Source organism: Peromyscus leucopus, chromosome 4 (genome assembly GCF_004664715.2).
Source record: "Peromyscus leucopus breed LL Stock chromosome 4, UCI_PerLeu_2.1, whole genome shotgun sequence".
NCBI lineage: Eukaryota > Metazoa > Chordata > Mammalia > Rodentia > Cricetidae > Peromyscus > Peromyscus leucopus.
The window spans coordinates 141,858,263-141,882,410 of NC_051066.1; the positions used below are offsets into that span (position 1 = coordinate 141,858,263).

Consider the following 24,148-nt stretch of genomic DNA (forward strand, 5'->3'; position numbering starts at 1 on the left):
CGCAGTGCGGCCCGCGCCCCGCCTCCGCCGGCGCCCCCTCGCGCCCCGGGTGGGCCCTGCAGGGCGGCGCGGCCCAGCGGCGGCGGCGAAGGCGGGGCGCCGAGGCCAGGCGGGCCTGGGCGGCGCCGAGCCGGGCCGGAGCGGGGCGCAGGGTGCTGGGCGGCCGGGCCGGGGGCGCGCGGGGGGCGGGGGGAAGATGGCGAGCGTGGGGTTGCAGTTCCAAGCGAGCGCCGGGGACGCTGACCCCAGAGCCGGCCCCTACTGTTGCTGGGCCAGCTGCAACACCTGCACCGCGTGCCCTGGAGCCACGTCCGCGGGAAGCTGCAGCCCCGGGTCACCGAGGAGGTGAGCGGGCCGCGGCCGCCATGCGCCCGCCAAGCCCAGGCCCCGCGACACAGGCCCCGCCTAGCCCGCGCGCCCCGCCGGGCCCCGGGCGCAGGCCGGCCACAGGCCAGGCCGCCTGTCCCGGAGGCCCTGGCCTTGCGAGGCCCGGCCTGTATCGCCGGCCTGCCCAGGCCGAGCCGTCTGCATCCGTGCCGCCGGGCCTGGCCTTCCAGAAAACCCGGTGGCAGCCCTTCGCGTGGCCTCTGGCCTCGAGACCCGCTTCCGTGGAAACTGGCCGAGGCCCAGGAGGCGGGCTTCCAAGTGTTTGAAGCAGAGGGTCCCCAGACAGGCCTTGCCAGCTCGAGGCGCAGCCCCACGAGGGTGGCAGGGCCAGGGTGCTGTAGACAAGCAGGCGTGGCCAGTAGGGCATCTCCTGCCACAACACGTTTTGAAGCCCGTCCCTTGTCTCCTTTCTGATCTAGCTCTGGCAGGCAGCTCTGGCCACGCTCAACCCCAACCCCACGGACAGCTGTCCCCTCTACCTGAACTGTGCCACCGTGGCGGCTCTGCCTTCCAGGGTGAGCCGGCATAACAGCCCTTCCGCTGCCCACTTCATCACCAGGCTTGTGCGAACCTGCCTGCCACCTGGAAGCCACCGGTGTGTCCTGGTGAGTGCTGGCCCGCCCTTCGGTGTACTCAGAGAGCCAGGGGCCCACCTCAGGCAGAGCGTGCTGGTCCATGTGACCTCCCGTTCTAACTCTTCAGCCACGAAGTGATTTACACCAGATCAGTTCGCGCGACAAATCAGAGAGGTCAGCTTGGATTTACTGAGGCCTGGGCTTATGTCTGTGCCTTGCTCCTGTGTCTGGGAGAGAGCAGACCACATCTGGTGGCAGACGCTTTTCTCACGTAGCCTCAGGTTACTGTGGGTCACGGAGCTCTGGGTTTGTCCACTGTAGCGCTGGTGTCGGGACAGTCCCGGTGGCCTCCCGCTGTAGCCTCAGCCCCCCCCCCCCCCTCTCTCACTACAGATGGTCTGTGAACAGCCCGAGGTTTTCGCCTCTGCCTGTGCCCTGGCCCGGGCCTTCCCACTCTTCACACACCGCTCAGGGGCATCCCGGCGCACAGAGAAGAGGACGGTCGTGGTGGAATTCTTCCTGGTGGGACAAGACAATGGCCCAGTGGAAGTGTCCACCTTGCAAGTGGGTGTCTAGAGGGCACACTGCCTCCTGGGAGCTCAGGTGGAGAGAACGCTTCCCATCCCTTGCTCCCCAAAATGCAGCAGGCCCTTCTGCTGCAGGCTGCTCTTGCGCTGTGGTGTGGGTTCCTGTCCTGTTGCATGGGTGTTAGTTGAGTACCTGCTCAGCACCTGGTGCAGTTGACCCTTGGTTGGGGAGGACTTTGATGTGTGTCTTCTCACTGAAGCCCAAGTCGACCTGTGCAGGCGGAAACCATCCCCACCCATGTCCGTCGGCGGAGCTGCCGTCCCTCGAAGCCCACTGCTTTGGCGGCACTCCCGCCCGACAGCCAGAGACTAGCTTGCCCCTCCACTTTGGTCTCAGGAAGGCTGTCACCTTGAGCCCCAAGCCAGCCCCTGCTTGGGGGCTTTGTCCTCTGTCTTTCTGGGAGAGTTAGGGAGAAGGCGGGGTCTGCCTCTGCCATCTTGAATCAGCTTTGTGTGTTCTTGAAAACAGCCTGGTGGCTTCGCTTGTTTTATCTTCCTTTCTCTACCCACCCACCCAACCTGGTTTGGGCCCCTTCTCTGTTTCTGATGGCCACCGTGTGGCCATCCCTCCTGGAAGCATGCCCACCAATTCTCAAGCCCCGCTCCCTCCGCTGCTCCCCAGCCTGCCTTCAACCTCCTGCATTCTCTTCCCCATTGTCTCCACTCTGGGAGGTGTCGGCTTCCTCCGGACTTCACCTGGCAGTGGCCACTGAGACCATGTGTGTCCCTGTCTCTGGGGAGTTCCTTTGGAGCTGCAGGCTCACCTTCTTCCAGATCCTAGCCTGGAGCATGGCCCTCCCTTCTCTCTGCACACTGCTGGCCCTGGCCACTTCCATCCCTTCCCTGCTTCCCACCCTCCCACAGCAGACTCCCTCATCCCTCAACTAGCCGGGCATGGTCATGTCTGGACACCCGGTGCTGCCTCCTCCTTTTCCCCAGTAAGGTGTCCCCTCAACCCCCAGGCCTAGAGCTCTGGGTCCTGTGGACTTCAACTTGTTGCTTCACCCTTGTCTCCGCTGGCATTGCCCCCTGTCACCTGAGAGGGTGTCTGTCACATTGCCTGACATGTAGCAGGCCTCACGTAAACACGTACAGAAGAGCGAATGGACTTTGCTTTTCTTGTCATGTAGAAACTAAGGCTTCCATTCTCTTCCCTCTCACTCATTGCTTTGTGGAGCTCTGTGCCTGTGGAGGGTCTGCAGGGTCATCCCTGCCTCCCTTGAGGCCAGTCCTCGGCCCAACACACATCCCACGCAGGCCGCCGCTTGCTGACAGGTGGAAGGGGCCTCACCAGCACAGCTCATATCTGAGCTGTCAGCTCCCAGGTCTCTGCTCGGAGCCTTCGAGGTTTAATTACCTGGGACAGGCAGTGGCTCTTGTGGTGATCAGACAGCGGGGGCGGCGGCCGGCTGGCAGAATCGACCTGCGCCTGCCCTCCTGACATACCAGTCCGGGGGAGGCGATGATGGACTTCAAGCCGCTGCCCTGCGCCTCCGCCAGCCCCTTAATATCTGTTTCTTCCGGCCAGCACAGAGGCACTGACGTAGCCAGCTGTCCCTGGCTGCAGAGGTTTTGGGTACATGAGATTAAATGGAGGTAGAGGTATGCTCAAGTCAGCTAAGAGGAAGGCCCTATGGCAGAGAAAGGTGGGCAGCGGGGCTCTAGGGCGGTGCTGGCTCTGCAGACACACATGGGACCACACTGCCCTCGACAGACCTCTTCAGTCACTGTTGGGCTGTCTCTGAGTTGTCCTTCTCAGCACAGGGCCAGAGGTCTGGCGGGGTCCATGATCTCAGGTCTGTTTTCTCCTTGGTCTTCTGAGACTCATGAGTTCCCTAAGACAGAGCTTGGTCCGGTTCCTTCCATAGTCGTGCCCCAGTAGGCCATTCAGTGACAAAGAAGACAAGGTGGTAGACCTCTGTGCCTCCAGGGTGCTCATGGGAAGCACCCCTCAACACCCTGGGGTGATCTCCAAAGCTCCTGCTCCCACCTGCTACCTCCATGCCTGTGAGCAGCCACGGCATTCTCCTAGAGTCTTACGTCTTTGAGGTCTTTGGTCCCTGGAGAACTGGATGAGGAAAGGACACTCCTTCCCACCCTGTCCCCGGGTCCCAGTGATGAACTTTCTTTTTTCCTAGTGTTTAACCAATGCCGCAGAAGCTGTGCGGCTAGCCGCCCGTATTGTGGACACTCCATGCAATGAGATGAACACAGACATCTTCCTTGAGGTTCGTGGTCTTCTCCTTCTAGAAGAGGGACAAGCTGACGTGGGGAGAGGGCCATCTGACCACAAGGAGAGGCCAAGGAAGCCTGAAGTTGGTGCTTTCTGTGCCCAGAAATCCCAGGGTTGTTTCCATCAGATTCTAGAGTCCATCTTTCTCCAAAAGGTCAGCATCCTCAGCTGAGTGCATGGGTAGGATGGAGCCTCGCTGGGGCTGTCTGTAGGACGGGGACCACCAGCTCAGGAAGCTGAATGTGCAGAGCCAGCCTTCCCCCCAAGCTTAATCATGAGAGGTGCAGCTGCTGGCCTCTGAGTGGCTCCTTTCCCACCACGAAGCCATGGACAGACTCATCTTTGGCATGAGTCCCAGCCTAGCCTTGACTCAAGCCTTCTTCATGTGTCTCATGTTGTTTTTCCATGAATATGTCCAGGAGATTACTCAAGTTGGAAAGGAGCTGGGGATCACCCCCACCATCATCCGGGATGAGCAGCTGAAGACCAGAGGATTTGGAGGTGCGTAGAGCTGCCCTCCCACAGCTGTTACCCTTCAAGGGAGGCTGGGGGAACCCGGGAGGCAGGGCTAGCAGTGGGGACATTTGGTACAGGGTTTCATACTGCTTGGACCTGAAGGGAATCAGCCTTGGTTCCAGGCCAAGACTGGACTGGGAGGCAGAGCATCCCTGGGGGAGACAGGGCAGCCTTCCAGGCTCTGGTGCTGATGCTGGGAGCCACTAGACCCAAGTCCTTCTCCTGCCTATCTCCTCCTGCCTTCCACACCCCTGCTCAGAGCCAGCTCAGCAGGGCCTTCTGTTCCTCGAATACACAAATTCATGGCCATTTTTTGGCATCTCAGTGGATAGTGTTCTCTGTAGTTAGAGGTTTTTTTGTCTTGTCCACAGTCAGGACAAATTTTTGTCACCCGCCAGTCCCGCAGCCGCTCAGACCCAACCAAGTAAACATAGAGACTTATATTGCTTACAAACTGTATGGCCGTGGCAGGCTTCTTGTTAACTGTTCTTATAGCTTAAATTAATCTATTTTTATAAATCTATACCTTGTCACGTGGCTGGTGGCTTACCGGCGACTTCACATGCTTTTGGTCATGGAGGCAGCTGGCAGTGTCTCTCTGTCTCAGCCTTTTGCTTTCCAGAATTTTCCTCTCTCTTTGTTCCACCTACTTCCTGCCTAGCCACTGGCCAATCAGTGTTTTATTTGACATACAGACCATCCCACAGCACTTCCCCTTTTCTTTTTTTTAAAAAGGAAGGTTTTAACTTTTATACATTTTTAAAGTTAGTTTGGTATATTTGGGAATTTGGGCGTAGTTTTTCTTACTACTTCCTGCTGGAGGGGGGCGCTGTATCTTAAGGGGACACAAAGAAAATTTTAGAATCATGGAGTAGTCCATGAGGCTGTATTGTCTGAGCCAGTTGTCTTGAAACTGTTTTGGATGTTGGATCATCTGGGCCATGGTGTCATCAGAGACCTTTTAGGTGGTCTTGGCTGGTCAAACCTGATGTATCTTAATCTGGAACAAATCCATAGTCTCTGGCTCTCTGTAGAAACAAAAGCAGAGCCTCTTTTTTAAAGCAACATATCCTTATAGCCAAATTTTGAAGTCAAGGTACCTTTAAAATATACATTTTGGCATAACTCAACAGCTTTTGTAATCAAATGTTTTTTTCAGTTATGAATATCAAAGAGAACATAATCCAGATTCTCTGTGTGGTAGCCATCTTTATGTGGCTTATGTTTTATATTACCTTGAGCCTATTGCTTTAAACTTTAGCCTTTTAAGACTGAAAAGGCACTGGCACTGTGGCTGTTGGCTCCGCCCACTTTAGCTTTCTAACATGGCAGTGGTACGTTTTCCGCCAGCTTTGGGAGCCATCAATTTTCAGAAATAGTGGGTCTATGCTTTTACCATTGTAGCATGTAGCCCAGAAATCTCTTTTTTTGTTTTGTACTAGCAAAGGCTAAATCCACCACGCAGCTTAATGTGTCACTTGTAGAGCCATACTGTAGGTCGAGCTCGCACGCTAGGAACCCGCCAGTAGCTCAAACCGGCAGCTGTCACTCATTTGAGAGAGACAATTAGGAACTGTTTTTAGCTTCGTTTTAGAATCTTTTTTCTCAGGTTTTAGGTGGAAACTCTTGCCCCACATTGGGCGCCATTTGTAGTTAGAGGTTTTTTTGTCTTGTCCACAGTCAGGACAAATCTTTGTCACCCGCCAGTCCCACAGCCGCTCAGACCCAACCAAGTAAACACAGAGACTTATATTGTTTACAAACTGTATGGCCGTGGCAGGCTTCTTGTTAACTGTTCTTATAGCTTAAATTAATCCATTTCTATAAATCTATACCTTGTCACGTGGCTGGTGGCTTACCGGCGACTTCACATGTTTTTGGTCATGGCGGCAGCTGGCAGTGTCTCTCTGTCTCAGCCTTTTGCTTTCCAGAATTTTCCTCTCTCTTTGTTCCACCTACTTCCTGCCTAGCCACTGGCCAATCAGTGTTTTATTTGACATACAGACCATCCCACAGCAGTTCTCCATATAGGATATTTTTACTGTGATATCCATGCAGTGGGGTCTGTCCTGACCTGCATGTCTCTCTCTTCTCTGATCTCTTTGTACTTAGGAACTGGAGGAAAAACTTGGCTGTCTTGAGGTGCTTTTAGACTGAGCAGGAAAAGGTCACTTATCACAGTTGTCTGTGACTATGAAACAAGTCCTTTCTAAGGTCCAAGTCCCTCCAGGCTCAGGAAGCAGTTCTCTTGGTCACAACCCTCTGATGACTTAGGGTTTCTCCTGGCCACAGCTGTGTGAAGACTCCAGGAAAGAAGCTCTTGCAGAGTGCTGGCTAGCCTTGGGGCTGAGGGGAGCTGCTAGTCACAATGTGGCCAGTGTTTACCTCAGAGCAAGGTGTCTGGGGACAGAGTTGTGAACCATGACCAAGCAAGATGTCCACCTCGTCTGAGAAGGCCCTGTTGCTTCTGAGTGCTGTTACAGATGAGACCCTAGGACCACCTCATCCAAGGGAAAGGGGGTTGCAGGGTCCAAATGCTCATGAGTGGTGTCATTGGGGGCCAGCTGCTTTAGCCAACCCCCACACGTGGACCAGTTGACCACTGAGGCAGAGGCCTTTTATGTTACGGAGTTTCTCTCAGGATTTAGCAGTTGCAGCGGGTCCTGCCTGATGGGTAGGAGTTTCTCAGATGGCCATTTTCACCCTCGCCATGATTGAAAGTGTTTGGGCGGGGGTACCTTGTATAGCCTCTGTGCTCAAGAAGCTCCTCATTCTTTGGGAAATTGGAGCATGTAAGCAGTGAGCAAGGGAGGTGGTGTTGCAAAGGCCGTGGGAGCAGGCTGGAGAAGGAAGACTCAAAGATCAGAGTGGGGGGACCCATGTGGGCGGGAGAGGCCTTGAAGCATCATCCAAGAAGCCTCTCACTCTGTACTCCTGTTCTCTTCCTCCTGGGCACAATACGATATGTTTTTCCCTCAGCGAGTTTTCTTGCCTAACAATCCTTTGCAGTCTTAGATGTTGGAATGGATCTGCATTCCCCCATCCCACACTGGCCCCTAGCAGGAGGGGGAAGGGAGATCCATCCAGGGTTGCTCTGCAGGGAGGTGTGGGCCAGCTAGAACCAGAGTTGGCAGGGCCCCCGGAAGTCTCCGCTGGGGAGTATACACCTCACACTCTCCCTTTCCCTGCACAGGAATCTATGGGGTCGGCAAAGCTGCCCTCCACCCGCCTGCTCTGGCCATCCTCAGCCATACCCCTGATGGGGCCACACAGACCATTGCCTGGGTGGGCAAGGGTATCGTCTATGACACCGGTGGCCTCAGCATCAAAGGGAAGGTGAGATGTGGGTTTTGGGGTGCAGTTCAGACCAGCGTGTTTGAGTACCTAATGCACTAGGTATCAGGAGTGGGCGATTGTTTTATTTAAAATCCCTCCTCTTCTATCCAACACAATTATTTCCAGGACTACTCAGGGAATGGAACTAATAATACAAGTTTAAAAATAACCCCAATAGCAAACACTCTCTTTTATTGAATTCCACACATATTATCTTGCCAGTTGAAAAATTTGAAAAGAAAAATATTCCAGTCCAAATAAAGAGAGTGGCAGCATATTAACACTCAAATATCATTAATGTATTTTAATAGGGATAAAACCCACAAAACAGCTTCCATCGCAGGCTCTGCTAATTGCTAATGGACTGCGGTATTAAAGAAGTTTGTCCGGGTCTCTCTCATCCTGGGAATTTGACTTCATCTAACCTACACATGTCTGTGTTGAATACACATGGGAACCAAGGCTGTTCGTGGGTCCCTGCTCAGAACCCCAGAACACTGTTACTTAACTCTGAGGAGTTTCTGTCACCCCAGGCAATTGATACCAGAGGCTCCTGAAAAACAATCCTAGTTCACATTCTAGAATTTTCAGTGCTGGCCATGTGCTCAGATCTCTGAAATCCATTTTAACAGCCTCCACGTATCTGTGTGTCAAAATGTCTCAAACACCACCCTCCAAGACTTGCAGAGAATAGAGAACAGGACTTTGGGTTCGGCCACGCGCTTCTCGTCTGCCGTGACTGAGGCTTAGATGTCCCAGCTCTGCAGGCAGCTCAGCAGTCTTGCCCCTCTGTAGCATTCACAAGTGGGTGGTTAGCTGAGCCTGTCTGCCAGGGCCAGAGGCCCTTTTACTAAAACCGCAAAAAACAGACTGTTGTTTAAGGGTAAATCGAGAAACCATAAAGCCGGGCGAGTGCAGAAGACGATGTTGATACGGTTATAGCATCAGGAGCCCCCAGAAACTGCTGAAACTTTGAGCAACTGAAGATTTGGGGGAAGAGTGTTTAGTTTCCAACATCAAGTAGAAGCAGGGTAGCTGCTTTATTGCTGTTGGAAAACCCCACCCAGGCCATGCTCCTGGCCCTGCACCTGGCCCTGCACCTGGCCTAGCAACCCTGAGTGCTGCCCTTTGCAGTTACCTTCTCTCTGGTGGGAGGTGAACTCCTGCTTACTCTTGCTATGGGCTTGTTGGTAGGTCAGAGCACAGATCATGGCTTCTGCAGGCGGGTCCCTCTGGTGTGGCTGTAACTCCTGTTGTTCAGGAGGAACACTGGGCCTGAGCTCCTCTCACTTTGTCTCTGTCGTGTAGCTCCCAGCAGGCCATAGACTCTGGGTAACGAAAGAGCTGCCAGAGCACAGGGGTCCAGGCCAGCCTCCAACACTGAGGTACCAGCTTTGTCCTCCTGTGGTCACACTAACCTGCAAACATGTGGTAGACACAATGGCCATGGTGGCACACTGGCTGTTCTTAGCCAACCCACTTGTCCCCTACCCTTGGAAACATTTCACTCCAATTTGGGGTGAACCAGGGGTGCTTTCCGAGCCTCAGCCTGGCATGGGGATTGGACAGTGAGGCTCCAGGGCTCGACACAATATCCCAGGCCTGACCTGCAGATGCTTCCACAGCCCCTCTCAAGGCCAGGCATAAAACTCAGTGCAGCAAGAGGGAGCATGAGCTCATGTAGTGCCCCAAGAGCAAGCCGTGTGGAATACTTGCACCACCCTTCCTGGTTCTGTTTGCCAAGAGGTCAGTGGCAGATTGGAATCAGTGGAGTGGCAGGTCCTAGGAGGCCTCAGACATCCCTCCTGACCTCTCTACACTCTTACAAAGTACTGATCCCAAGTGGGTGTGGTTGGTAATGCTGGCTATGGCCTGTAGGTCCTGTGAAGTAAATTAAAATTGATAATTAAAATTGGGATCCATTTGAAAAAAATACACCATGAATAGTAAAATGTGATGAAGATAATATGATTTTCAAATGAGAAACGGTTCCACGTGTGGCACTGGACATTCTGTCAATCTCTCCTTCATGGGGACCTAACGGGGCACCTAGGAGCCTGCGTTGCCTGTGCCGAGAGCCGGCTGTCACCGTGGGGATGCATCCAGACAGTCTGGCTGCACATTTCATAATGGCAGCAAGGAGGAGGCATGGCCCATGGCCCTGAACAGTCTTTGCTCTTCTACCCAAACTTGACAAGTGGTGTTTTTGAATGATTGTTCTGCCGTGGGGCCCGAAGCAGTAAGTGAGCTGCCTTGAGCTCAGATGTCTGTCTTGTATGTGATGGGTAGATCTTTGGAGGCTGTCAGCACACAGAGCTGTGCAGAAGCTGCCTTTTTGTGTACTTCCTTCTACCAGAAACCTCATATTCCTTGACGTCACCGTCAGCTTATCAGAGAAGTCCTTGAGCCGGGGGAGGCTGTCAAGTGGCAGACACAGGTTTCTCCAAGTTCTGCCTTGTGCGGGAGAGCTCGTGTTAAAGCTGGGGTGATGCTGCCCCTTGCTCTACCAGGGAGGCTCGCCCTGTTATTACTGTGTCTTGCCTCGTCTGGAAACTATCTCTTCTGCTGCCTCAGGCAGGGACTGCTGGGCCTGTCACTCTTGTGGCTGCCCTGTGCTCTGACTGACCTGGAAAAGGCAGCAGAGACATGCCATCATGCAGTAGACAGTGACTCACCCGCAGGTGAGGCGTTTTACCTTTTTTGGAGATTTATTTTATGTGTGTGAGTGTTTTTCCTGCATGTCTGTGCACCACACACAAGCCTATGGATGGTTCTGACACCGTACGGGTGCTGGGAACTGAGCTTGGTCCACTCGGTAAGTGTTCTTAGCCTCTGAGCCATCTCTCCAGCCCCAGGAGAGTTTCCAAACTTAGCATTACTGATTCATGGAGAGGTCGCCATGACTTGGTTTTGCTGGAATGCATGAAGAGGAAGCCAGTCAGTCCTCGTTCACTGTCAGCCGAAGCCTCTGTTGGACCTGGGGCTCTGACACTTCCACCAGCCATGGCTTCTGTGCGTGTGTCCAAGTGACTAGGGCACATGGCACCTTAACATAGAGAACCTTTTCCTTTGTAATGACAGAGGTGACATGGACGAGTCGGGAGACCTCCTGTGAGCAGCCGAGCTTTGTCTGCGAGCTTGGCGCTCTGCTTAGGAGGTCACACCTGTGCAGGGCACACCGTGTTCCATGGACAGCTATCAGAGACATTTTCTGGGTGGGTCACTTTGAAATGGTTTACTGCCAGGCCTGCGGGGCCATTTCTTCATTTCCACAGGCCTGTGCTTGGTTACTGATTAGGTCAGAAAGTTGGGTCCTTTTCACTTGGCGTAATTATGAAAGCAGCATAATCTGTGTCCAAAAATACTTCCAGCTAAAATCCAGGCCTCGTGGAATACAAGAAGGACTTCAAAAACCACTCCCCACACTTCAAGCCAAGATTCTTACTTCTGAGGACCTGTTTTTATTTAAAATATGAACGTGTCAGTTTGAGTTGGAAGCCTATACGACATAAACATGTGTAACGACATAAACAGTTCATAGGAGGCGACATTGACATTGGTGGCAGGGGCTACAGCTTAGACCCAGCAGGGAACTGAACCTAGTAGGGTGGAGAGACCCCCTACTGATGGTTGGATGGCAACAGCATAAGAGGTGACCAAGGTGTGCAAGGAGAAGAGCTGGCACAGACCTGGGCCTCCCCGGGAAAGCTCCAGGGGTGGGCAAGTGACGCTGAGCGGAGGTGGCCTCAAGGGCTCGCTGTAGGAGAAATGGGAGCGGGCCAGGATGAGTGTGAGCGTCTGTGGCAGGAGGGCTGCGGTCCAGGGCGCTCGCTTAGAGGACAAGTGGGCAGGACGTTATGTAGGCTGTACCCTCACTGTGACTGGAGATGGAGGGGCCAAGGGAAAGGCAGTCAGCACACTATGACTGACTAGAGTTGGACTCAACTCCTAGAAGCCAGAGACACTCACAGGATGGCTGTCAGCCTATGCTCAGGGAAGATGGGATAGGCATGAGCCTGGAGTTACCTATATCCCTCTTCAGAGTAGACACAACAGGAACCTGTGGTAAGTGGGGAACACAGGCAAATGGCATATTGGCAAACACATCACCTCCAGGGCTCCATATCCCTGGTGGGACCCATAGTTCTGATTGCCACTGGGAAGCCTGGCCAAGCCTCTTGAGGTGCTGGCTGGGTGACTCCTTGTGAGTCTCAGTTTCTATGATGTTTGGGTGGAGAAGAAGGCAGAGGCCCCAAGTGTAGGCTTCCAAGCTGGCATGGAGTCCAGGCTTCTGAACCCGGTCATGGTGAATCTGGCCAATGGACAGCTCCTTGATCTCTCTCTATCTTATTATCTATTGCTTGATAGCTCTAAAACTCCACAGAAATAAAACATCTATCACCACCATCTCTGAACATTACTTCCTCTTGCTTTGGTAGAACATCCCCTTTGGGTGGTCAGGTTTGTGGTTGTAGGGCATTCAGAGAGCCCTGGCGTGCCGTGCAGGTTGGAGCCTGAGAGTCTGCTGCCAGCTGCGTCCCTGTTCCCGTGACTCATACCCTCTCTCCTGGTCCTTTCGTGTCACCATAGACCACTATGCCAGGGATGAAGCGAGATTGTGGGGGTGCCGCAGCCATCCTGGGAGCCTTCAGAGCTGCCATCAAGCAGGTGAGGACGAGAGTTCTGGTTTTCCTCCTTCAGACTCTGTTTGACTCTCCTCTCTCCAGGACCTCACTTCCCTGGCCATGGAGCCTATCAGGGGTTGTTGAGTAGGAAGCTAGCTTAGGGAGCTTGCCAAAGGCTCTCTGAAGGAAGCAGCCATGGCTGGACCTGTTTGGAGAAGTCCTGTTGTTGGTTTGTACTGAAGACACGCTAGAAAGGAAATGCTCAGCAATGGGTTCTTCTGGACTTGGTGCCAGCCGATGCTGGTACTCACTGGTGGGTGTGAGGGGTACTGGACCTACAAGAAGCTACAACCAGTGACTTACGGTGCTGAGAGGACCCCTCCCCCATGTAGAAGTATCCCACACACATTCACACATGTGAGTCACCTCCCTGGGTAACTCACATGTCCACTCGGCACTGGCCTTCCCCTCCATCCTCTTGAAGAGGAATGTGCCTCAGTGAGAGCCACAGAATGAACAGCAATGGCAGTGACTTACTTGACCCACAAGACACCCAAGTCCCCACAGCCACAGTGGAGGGTCTCACTGAAGGAACACAGTGGTGGTTCTTGCCATGGGGGAGGGAGGGTGACCACTGGCAGGAAGAACTGAGGAACTGAAGTCATCTGCCAGTCCTCAGTAGCAATTGTTTGGGGTAAGAATGATGATCAGGAGGCTGAGGCAAGAGGATTGTCTCAAATTCAAGGTTTTCATGTGCTGTGTAGTGAAGTCTGCTGCATGGTCTGGGCTCTGGAGGGCTTTGCCCCTTCTAGCAGGGATTTCCCAAATTGCATCTTCAGTCCTGAGCTCCACTTCCTGCTCCTGAGGTCCCCAGTCTGTCTCCTGCTGTCTACAGGTCTGAGAGCACCTGGCTCTCCCCTTCCAGGGCTTCTGGTCTACCATGGGACCTCTCACCTGCTTCTCCTCTCAGGGTTTCAAAGATAACCTCCATGCTGTGTTCTGCTTGGCTGAGAATGCTGTGGGCCCCAATGCCACCAGGCCTGATGACATTCACCTTCTGTACTCAGGAAAGTAAGGACAGCCCTCTCTCAGCTCTGGAACTGTTGTTTAGACTGTTGGCTTCCTCCCAGAGTCAGGCTAAGTCAGTCTGAGCCTAACCCAGGGTGTGGGAGAACCCACCCTGCCTCCCACCTGCCACACTCCTGGGGAGGGCACATGTCATGGAGATGGAAGAGCTACAATAGCAAAAGGGGTCACTCGGCACTCTGGAGAGCTGCATTTCTGAACCAGGGTCTCTGTCCCACCTAGGACCGTAGAGATAAACAACACAGATGCCGAAGGCAGGCTGGTGCTAGCCGATGGCGTGTCCTATGCTTGCAAAGACCTGGGAGCTGACATCATCGTGGACATGGCCACATTGACTGGAGCACAGGTGAGTGTCACATGTCACCCCTTCCGCCCCGTTAGCCTGGACCCCTCTTGGCAGGTGAGAACCAGGCTGGGCTCTGCCTGCTTGTTGTTCAGGGTTCCTTTCTCTGCCCTCCTTCCTGCCTCTTCCGTGGTCTGTCTGTCTGTCTGTCTGCTGCTCCGCGTTTGCCTTTTGTGTTTCTCTTCTGTCCTCCCTGGTATGATTGCTTCTCTTGTGTCCTTTGCCTAGGGCATTGCCACAGGGAAGTACCATGCAGCCGTGCTCACCAACAGTGCCGAGTGGGAGGTGGCCTGCGTGAAGGCTGGCCGGAAGTGCGGGGACCTGGTCCACCCTCTGGTCTACTGCCCTGAGCTGCACTTCAGCGAGTTCACCTCAGCTGTGGCTGACATGAAGAACTCAGTGGCGGTAGGTGTGGGGCCTGCCTGCACGGGTGTGCAGAGCTGTGCCCCTGGGGCGTCTGTGAGCCAGAAGACCAGTATCCCCAGGCACCAGGAGCAGTACAGAGGTGAGGTGTGACTTTATTCAGGACACACTCACTGAACATGCTCGATGAACAGACTCTACACTGGAGTCTGACTTAGTTGCCCCTTCAGGTTCTTTGTGGGCCTCCCTTGTCCTGGGGGAGGTAGACGCCTTGTTCTAGGTCAGAGCCCTCCTCAGTCATCTGGGTCAGCAGGTACCTCTGTGCCTATGGCTGAGGGATAAGGGTAGACTCCTCCCACTGCTGGGAACAGGATGTCACCAGATGTCACCCTCTTGTCCTCAGGACCGAGACAACAGCCCCAGCTCCTGCGCTGGCCTCTTCATTGCTTCACACATCGGATTTGACTGGCCTGGGGTCTGGGTCCATCTGGACATCGCAGCTCCAGTGCATGCTGTAAGTGCTTCAGGGATGCTTCTCAAGGCCAGGCCATATACCTACTCCTGCCAGACACATCATGTCTCCTCCTTACAGCCTGGGCTCCTCCCTCCCTCCTATCCTGTCCCTACAGAGCCCCTCTGGCTCAGAGCTGCTTCTGAGATCATCAGAAAGGTTCTGTGTTGTGCGTCAGATTGTCTGTGGCCAGCCTCCAGCCAGCTGTGGTCTCCCTGACCTCTAGTCTCTGCTGCTCTGGTGCAGTCCCCCAGCCAGCCTCGCCAGGGCCTTTCCACTCACCTGGTTTCCTCTGTTGGCCCTGGCATGTCAGGACATCTTCAGGAAGGCCCAAGACACAGCCTCATGTCCTAGGCCCTCCATGTGGAGAAGAGGGATATGGGAGGCCTGAAGGTGCTCCCTGGCCTAGGATTTCCACCTTCTCTGTCCACAGGGAGAGCGAGCCACGGGCTTTGGTGTGGCCCTGCTATTGGCACTTTTTGGCCGTGCCTCCGAGGATCCACTGCTGAACCTGGTTTCCCCACTGGACTATGAGGTGGATGCCCAGCAGGGTGATGATGTGGGACGTGACTCCAAGAGACGCAGGCTCGTGTGAGCGCTACTTTCCACCTGGTGACACGGGTTCCTTACCTCATTTTGCACTGGCTGACTGGTTTTAAGTATTTGAGAGATTAGATCTTGAGATGAGTTTGGCTTTTCCTTTCTGTAACATGTGGTGATGGGAGTGGCCATTCTTCTCTTAGAAGACAGCTTAGGGTTTGGTGGAGTCTGGTGAAGACTGTCACAGACCTCCTAAGTCAGCTTCTGCACACTCACTGTCCCTTACCCCCACCTGGTCTTTAGAACCACCTCAGGTCACCTCTGTGGTGAGTGCACTTCCTGATCCAGGCCCTTGCTCCAGCTGCGGCTCACTGGGGTGCCCGGCCAGCCCATGCCTTGGTAGATGTGACTGGCTGTTAGAGGCTCCATTCTGTGAGTTAATTCACTTGAAGTTGAATTAAATATGACCACAACATACCCTTGCCTCTGCTCCTGGTTTTCCTACTCCCCTGTCTGATAACCCTGAGGAGCCTGTCAGGGGCTGAGGGGCGGAATTGCCCCCAGCAGCCCGTAGACTCTCATCTGGTCTTGCGATGGCCAGGTGGTTTTGCAGCCCAGAGCCCTGGAGTCTGGGGCAGAGGACAGCAGCCCTCGGGCCTAGGCCTGTCGGCCAGCTGCTTTGGTCTTCCCAGTGTCTCCACAGACTGTGGGATGGCTCTGTGAGGCTCTGTTATATTATATATATTATATTAGGGTGGACATGGCTTTCCTCAGCTCTGAACCTGCATCTTCCCAGTTCCCACCAGAGAAGCACTAGGCCACAGAGGGCCTGGTTTGGAAACCACTTATGACTCCCAGGAGCCCAGCCAGGGTTCGGAGTCTGTAAACCACATCTGGGCTGCAGGGGAGGCCGGCCTCGTGGTATCTGGGGGTATGCTTTCTCCAGTTTAGACGAAAACTGCCTGCTCCCCCTTGTCTTCCAACACAGTACATCCCAGTGTGACTGTGAGAGATCAGGGCTAGCCCAGCGAGTAGGGACAGGGCTTCCTCCACCGTCTCTGAAGGGTGATGAGGCAAGAGCCTGGCTGTAGGTTTACAGATTGCATGCATTGGGACGTCCTAAGTCCATGACAACTCCAGCCTAGGCGTCCTAAGACTCCAGGTCTCTTCTGCCTTGGAAAGAAGGTGTCCTGTTTCTGGGTGCGATGGCCATGCAAATGTTAACTACCTACTGTATACATAGCCCTAGGTGGACCTGAAAAGTCAAAGCCAGCTCCTAAGTCCCAGCCCTATATGAGAAACCTTGCTTGGCAATTAATAGTCATTGTGGGCAGTGGCCAAATGAGGGAGAAGCTGTGGGCTTCTGCGCGGGGAGAGGCATGGCCAGGCTGGAGGGCAGGAGCCTTCATGGGTCATTAGTTCACTTAATTGCTTGCAGTAGACAGCTCTCACCAGCTTCCCCCAGTGACACCCCAGAGGAGGCAGGGGTCACCGAGGTGGTCTGGCTCCTTCTCCGGGGCAGCTGGCACCAACACTCCCCCTTCCTCATGCCAGGGAGCTATGCCCGTGTGGACACAGGAAGCAGGGTCACAGAGCAGCAGGGGAACTGAGTCTCCCTTGTGTGGGCACAAAGGCAGCTACAGGGCTGGGGACCCAGCTGGGGACCAGCTGCAGGCCCAGGGCCAGGATGGTATGCCCAGTGTTGAGGCTTCCGGGGGTGAGCCTATGGCTCTGCTTGCCCCAGGGCCAAAGGACTTAAGGGCACAACTGCTTCTCCAAGCTCTGCTGGAACCCCAGCAGTGGGAATCATAGGACAACTATTTGGGCAGATGGACACCCCTGGAGTCATGTCAGCCTGGGCTCTGGAGAGCTGTACAGAAGAAACGTGGCTTCCCAGTGTGGATGAGGAAGATGTGCAAAGCCAGCCTGACCATCACCACCATCATGAGGAGGATGGTTGGTTTGTCAACTTGACACAACCCAGAATGACCTGGAAAAGAGTCTCAATGAGGGAGTGTCTATGCTGAGCTGGCCTGTAGCATGTCTGTGGAGAATTGTCTTAATAAGTTAAATGCTGTGGGAAGACACAGCCTACCCTTCATGGCACCATTTCCTAGGCAGGGTATCCTAACTGTGGAAAAGTGGGGTGATTGACTCCTGAGGACCACAAAAGAAGTGCTCTGAGTGAGCTGGGCTGTGGTGATTACTGCCATCACCACAGTAGAGTCCTGACATGCCCAAGAAGGGAGTAGAACCTTCAACTTCCATGCTGGGAGCTGGCCAGCTTCTCCTGGACTTAGAGAGGACAGAAGAAAGACTTTCCTCTGTGCGTTAACTTAGGGAGCCTTAGACAGAGCCATTAACAGGAGCCTGTGTGTTTCCAGTGCTAAGGGAACATGGAGACACATAACTTAGACCTTTTATGGGGCAGTGCAAATGACCTGCAGGTGCTTAGAAGCATGGAGTGGTGGGGGTGGGGTGGGGGGTGAGCTGAAAGCCATGGTTTCTATGGCCAGGGTGCCTTACCCAAGCTCACCTTCTCTGGACACTCCTGTGCCCCCAATTACCCAGTGTCTGGATTGTCCCCCTAGCCATGGGCCTAAGCACCTCATCTGGACCATTGCCTTGTTGGAGACAGCCAGCCAATCTCCATGCTACAGCCTGAGGGAGTGGATATATGAAAAGGGTATAGTCAACAGCTATGAAGGTACCCCCACTCAGGTTTCAGAACCACAAGAAGTCACTCCCCCCAAATCAGTTCTCTCTCTGCCAGCAAAGGGGCATTGACCGGCTTTCCACAACTGTGGTAAAATACCTGAGGGAATCAGTAGAAAGGGGGAGTGTTCATCATGCTTTCAGAGGGTCCCATCTATAGTTTGTCCCATTGCGTTGGTTTGTAACAGATACAAGGCAGCTGGTGGGAGCATATAGCTGTGGAGGCTGCTCATCTCACGGCAGCTGGAAAGCAGGGAGAGAAGAGATGTCCTTCAAGGCCTGCTGCTGACTGCCAGGCCTCACCACAGGAGCATTCGGCAGGAGCTCCTCAGTGGCTAATCCACCAGTAGAGTTAGTGCCCTGCCTCCTTCCATTTCTGTTGCTAAAATAACTGACAACGAGCAGCTTAGGGAGAAAGGGTTTATTTTAGCTTAGAATTCCTGGTTACAGTCCACCACTGTGGAAAGTTATGGCAGCAGGAGCTTGAAGCAGCTGGTCACATCACATCCAGTCCAGAGCAGAAAGAAATGAATGTATGCATGCTTGTACTCAGCTCAATGGCTCAACTTTTCCCAGTTCAGGATGCCCTGCTTAGGGAATGGTGACACCCACAGTAGATTGTGCCTTCCCAAATTATTCAACTCTTAAGACCATTCCCCATGGTGTAGATAATCCCTCATGGAGACTCTCCCTAGATGATGCTTGATTATGTTAAGTTGACAATGAAAGCTATCTATCACCCTCATGATCCCACCACCTCTCCATCCCATCACCTCCGAGCATGGCTGTGCTGAGTGTCAGACCTCCAGCACAGTATCTCCAGAGGACAGATCCATTCAAAACTAGATTCAAACTGCAAGGAGGAAACCAAGCAAAGTCAGTGCCAGATCCAGCATCTTTGCAAATGAGCTGCTGCTGCTCGAACCTGGGAAGGTCCAGGGCTACTCAAAGTGACTACAGCAGGAGAATGACACCTTACAAGACATGATGAGTGTTTTAGGGAGAAGTCTATGCCCTTTAGGAGTGCTGAAGTGGTCTCTGAGGCTCATTGAGATGGAAGAGAGAGAGGCTGAGAGAGGGCTCAGCCAGTAGTGTCTGCCATGCAAGCAAGAGGACCCAAGTTTAGATGCATGGCACCCACGGGGAAGCCAGGCACAGCAGCTCTGAGGGGTACAGACATGAAGATCCTTGGAGCTTGCTGGTCAGCCTGTCTAGCAAATCAGTGGGGGACAAGTTAAGATCTAACAAATTAAAGTAGACAAGCAATCGCGGAAAAACACTGAATGTCAACCTCTGGCTTCTATACGTAAACACACACAAGTACCCACATATTCTCACCCCCCCCCATACACACACATGCACACAGGTATACACACATGAATCCATACAAATATATACACCACACACACAAACACATTCAAAAATATTTTTTAAGATGGGAAGCAACTGAGTGTTATTTCTACAGGGGATGTTGGGGGCCAAAGGAACCAGCGAATTATTAGCTCCCCCACTTCCACTGCCGATTATGTCTGCTTGTGATTCCATCAGAGACTGGTAAGAGCAGACACCTGTCCCTAACCCTTTTCTTCCAAGCCCTTCCCAAGAGGACATCCTGTTCAGGCACATCCCTCTGCACCACTCCAAACTGCCCCTCCCCCCTGCGCAGAGCCCACACCTAAAGCATCTGCTAGCATCTCCTGTGAGTTCCCGGCTGGAGGGCTTCCGGGAAGGTTGTGCCCTGCCTGCAAGGACATGTTGCTATGCCCCCAAAGCTTTCACCCAGGTGCTGGCCTGGTCCCAGCAGGCCCCTCCAGCCCAGTAAACGCCTGTTGAATTTTCGGCTGCGATTGTCTGCCTGGGGCTCCAGTTCAGACTGTGTTCCCTGGCGAATTAGCGTTCAGCATTTTTGTTTATTTGTTTGTTCTTTAACAAAAGGTTGTTTTGGTTTGAGATTCAGCAAAAATACATGCTGCATTCAGCTTCCTCTCCATTCAGGACTCAGTAAATTAGTTGTTTTCCAGTCTGTTCTGAGTCCTTGCCTCAAATGAGCCTCCAACAAGATAATGCATTTAAAAGCTCTGGAAAAGTACCAGCCCCACGCACATGTGGGGGGACTGTCATCCTCTGAGCTCTCGGAAGACAAGCCCTGCAGCTGGCTCACTCCATCCCCGCCCCCACACTGGGCCTAGATACAGGGCCTGCTGCGAAGCTCCAAGATAGGGCTCAGATGGGGAGGGGGGAGCTGCCTCCAGGTTGGTCCCCCAGAGCCCAGAGCTGTCTCCACCCCCAGAGGCTTGGGGTTTGTGGTCCAGGCACTGCTAGGGGGGACTGAAGGGAAGGATGGGTAAAACCAACACTCCTCAGAGGAGATGACCTGTCCATATCCATGTCTGATCCGAAGGCTGTTTTGGCTTCCTTTGGGCCCTGCTGTGGTCCTGAGGGTTTTTGGAGATCAATCCAGGGAGGATGCTGTAGTCAGGAAAACAAACTCAAACCTCCCGGCTTAAAAGGCTCAGAAGCCTGCTCCTTACTCCCAATCCACAGTCAGAACAAAAGGTGCCTCCAGCCATAAGTCTCTGTTCTTGTTGGCTGGCCCTGTCCTGCTCTGGGGTAATGGAGGGGGTGGTGAGCTCTTCCTTCTACCCCAGAAACCTTTCCTTGTTTGTATGCCTCTTTCCTGTCGTGATCTGGATGAATCTCTGTGAGATTCGTACCAATACCTAGTCCAGTGTGCCATTCAGTATACCAATGGCATGGAACTAGCTTCCTCATTCACCAACATTTATAAGGCACCACCTGCATGCATGTAAACACCCTGAACCACAGACCCCTCTCTTGGGAATGTCTTCCCATCCTGAGCCCTAGAAATCAGTTGTCAAAAGAAGCCAAAACTGCCTTGCTGGAGGCCGGAGGAAGCTGTGTGTGGTGTTCAGGGGGGCTGTCTGGTGGAAATGAGAACCCTAGGGCTTACCTCAGAGACTGTCATTATTCCAACCATAGAGTACCATGAGCTGTCACAAGAATAACTAATATGCCACCACCAGTTTTCTGCTTACTAGACAGCCAGGCCCTTGGCTATCTGCTCTGATCTTGTCCTGTCTAGCATCTGCAGAGGGCCAAGGTCACACAGATCGTTGGTGCCTGTATGTGGAGTAAGGGGCATCAGAGCTGGCACAGTCCGTGCACGACAAGATCTGCTTTCCTTTCACAACCTTTACTATTTGTTTCACCCTGTACAGGGTGGGGGAGGCCAGTGGACCAGACTGTGTGTGGCCAGACATGGCACTTCCCGAGACACCAGTGAGCAAATACCCAGGATGGTCTATGTGTGGCCCCGGGCTCTGAGCCTCAGTTTCTGCATCTGTAAAGTACATAAGCCCTACAAAAGCTTCATGGCATCATTTGGTAGTGATGTCTAGTGTGTGTAGAGGTAGGTGTGACCTCAATAACACTGACAACAACAAAAAAAAAAAAAAAAAGAAGAAGAAGAAGAAAAAGAAAAGTAGACTTGGTGAAAATTCTAAAATGTTGTGCATCAAAAAGGACTACAATGGCTGGGGCTGGGCTCAGAGGGGAAGTGCTTGATACAAGCATGACAACCAGAGTTCATCGTCAGCTCCACGTACAAATGCAGTCAGCACTGAGAGCTGGGGACGGAAAGATCCCTGGAGCTTGATGGACAGCTCATGTTGGTCAACCAGTGAGTTCTGGGTTTAGTGAGAGACCCTGTCTTCCCCCCAAAATATGATAGAGAGCAGTAGAGGAACATACTCAATGTTGATTTTATCCTCCATATGCACCTCCCGACAGGAGCGCGCGCACATACACACACACACACACACACACACACATACGCCCATACACCCAAATACACATATCCAAAACACTATTAACTGAGTATAAAGGAGAAAACATTGGTAAATTACATATCTAATAAGGGACTGACCCAGAATACATAAACACCTATAACTCAAATTATGTAGCGGAGCATTGTCTAGCAGACACAAAGGCTTGGCTCCTCTCCCCATTCTTATTCTCCCAAAGCGAGACAGACCAATTTAGGTGGACACAATGGCAGGCACCTGTAATTCAAGCTCCTTTGGAGACTGAGGTGGGAGAATCACGAGCTGGGGGCCAGGTCAGGCTACCTAGTTGGAGCTCATCTCAAAAGCAGAGCAACAACAAAGCCTCCACCAAACAGCAACAACAGAAAACAGCCTAATTCAGAAATAGGCTAAGGAGTTGAATAGACATTTTTCCTAAGAAGATACACAAACGGCTAATGAGCGTATGAAAAGATGTTCAACGTGACTAATGGTTAGAAAAATGCAAGACAAAATTACAGTGAGATACACGCTCACACCCATTAGGTGGCTGCTATGCAAGGAACCCAGGAGATAATGAATGTTGATGAGGCTGGAGGGAAATTGGAGCCGTCACGCAGGACTGGTATGTCTCGTGGCGTGAGCACTAGGGAAACAGCCTGCTGCTCTTTCAAAAGTTCAAGTACGATTACCCCATGACACAGCAGTTCTGCTTCTGAGCACGTCTCCAGAGAAGCCAAGGCAAGGATATAGAGAGAGGTGTGTAGGCCCATGGTTGTAGCTAAGCACGGAGCGAGTAGTGTGGGTGTGGAGGGCTAGGGAGTAAATGCAAACCCGTACAATGTGTGTGGAGTGGTCCCGAGAGAGGAGGCAACCCGGACCCAAGCAACGACTAGAATGAACCTTGGGGCCGTTCCGACGCGTGAAATAAGCCAGTCACCATTCCACTCATCGGTGCAAAGCTGAGACCAGAAGGCTGGTTGCAGGGTTGAGGGGGGGAAGGAGGGAGAGCTGGTTTGATGGCGCTTTAGCTGAACAGGATCAATGGAGTTCTGGAGGAGGGCGGGAGGGATGGGATAGCATGAGTCTTCTCAAAACCCATACACTTCAAACTGAGCGAGATGGTAAACTTTATGTTGTGTATATTTTACCACAATAAAAATCAGATATTTTCATAGGGGCTGGTAAAGTGCTTGCCACACAATCATGAAGACCTGAGTTTGGTCCCAGGTATAAAGCCAGGTGAGGTGGCATGAACTTAAAATACTAGGGGTGGGGACGGGCTGTTCTTGCACCCCAGCCTAAAGAGCAAGCCCTGGGCCAATGAGAGACCCTGTCTTAAAAAACAAGCAAGAAGACCAATGGACCCTGAGGCACAAAATCTGAGGTTGACCTCTGTCCTCCACACGCATCACATGCACATGTGCACACATACCTGAACATGCCACAGGCATGAACACACACATACAAAGAACAGATAAGTAGGAACTTGAAGACATGGCTCTGAGGCCAGCAGATCTTTGACTACCCCTATCATCTTGGTAGCTTTGAGACCTGGAGTTTCCCCCAAGTCTTCCACTTGTGTGGCATGTCTGGTGATCTGTCGGGGTGTTGTCTTCTAACACAGAACACACCTTTTCTGTTCCTCACCCACAGTAGCTGGGCTGGACAGGACACCCTTTCAGCCAAGGCGGGCCCCACCTGACATGGCATCTCCGGGGCTCCCTTCTGGCATGGCTGAGCATTTGACCAGTGTTGTTGTGGCTTGCTTCTCCATGTGTTAGGCATCCACTCTGTGCTGGCTAAACGTTTAAATCTTCTTGCCCAGAGATACATTACTGAAGCAGGGAGGGAAAGAAAGCCCAGGGGGCCAGAGGCCAGTGCCTGAGTCTCAGCTTCCTCCCTTCTCAGCAGATGACCCACCTTTGTCCCTCTGCCCTGCTTCCTCCAGTTGGCCTTCACTCAGCCCTGGGAACACCAAACAAGACAACCACACACGGCTCCTTGAGACCCCAAAGGAAGGCATCATATCCTTCTGTGGTCGGGAGCCATCATGGGCCTCTTTCCTCCCACGCTATAAATAAATGCTGGCAGATGTGGAGACAGCAGAGAAGCCTGCGTCATCTCTCTCCTTACCTTTGAATGCATTTTTATTTATTCATTCGACAAGCATGCATCTTACTCCTCCTCAGTGTCAGATGCCAAGAGACAATGTTGAAAAGATAATCTCCAGTTACAGGATGGTCATAGCCTAGCTCTCGGGGTGGGGGCAGGGGGAATGGATGCTCATCAAAATGTCACACAAATGAAGACACTAAAGTCTGCGACTGCCTCCCCAAAACCTTGGTAGGTGATATGATGAGGACATTTTGGAGACATCACTCAAAGACTAGACAGCTGGTGGGCTGGAAAGATGGCTCAGTGGGCAGAAGTACCTGCTGTGCAAGCCAAATAAGCCGAGTTTGATCCCTGGAGCACACGTCACTGCCGAAGGCGATGGGCTGACG

General features: G+C 53.0%; 1 protein-coding gene across 1 annotated transcript; it reads left to right on the forward strand.

The window, feature by feature from the left end:
- The first annotated feature begins 181 nt into the window (after positions 1–181).
- On the forward strand, positions 182–15,579 carry Npepl1 (aminopeptidase like 1). The gene is given in 13 exon segments (XM_028855786.2): positions 182–245; positions 248–345; positions 807–992; positions 1,356–1,526; positions 3,688–3,777; positions 4,202–4,283; positions 7,492–7,634; positions 12,225–12,302; positions 13,230–13,330; positions 13,568–13,691; positions 13,917–14,093; positions 14,455–14,565; positions 14,996–15,579. Coding segments are annotated over 13 exon segments (1,572 nt in total). The 5' UTR covers positions 182–196; the 3' UTR covers positions 15,158–15,579.
- The last annotated feature ends 8,569 nt before the right edge of the window (positions 15,580–24,148 follow it).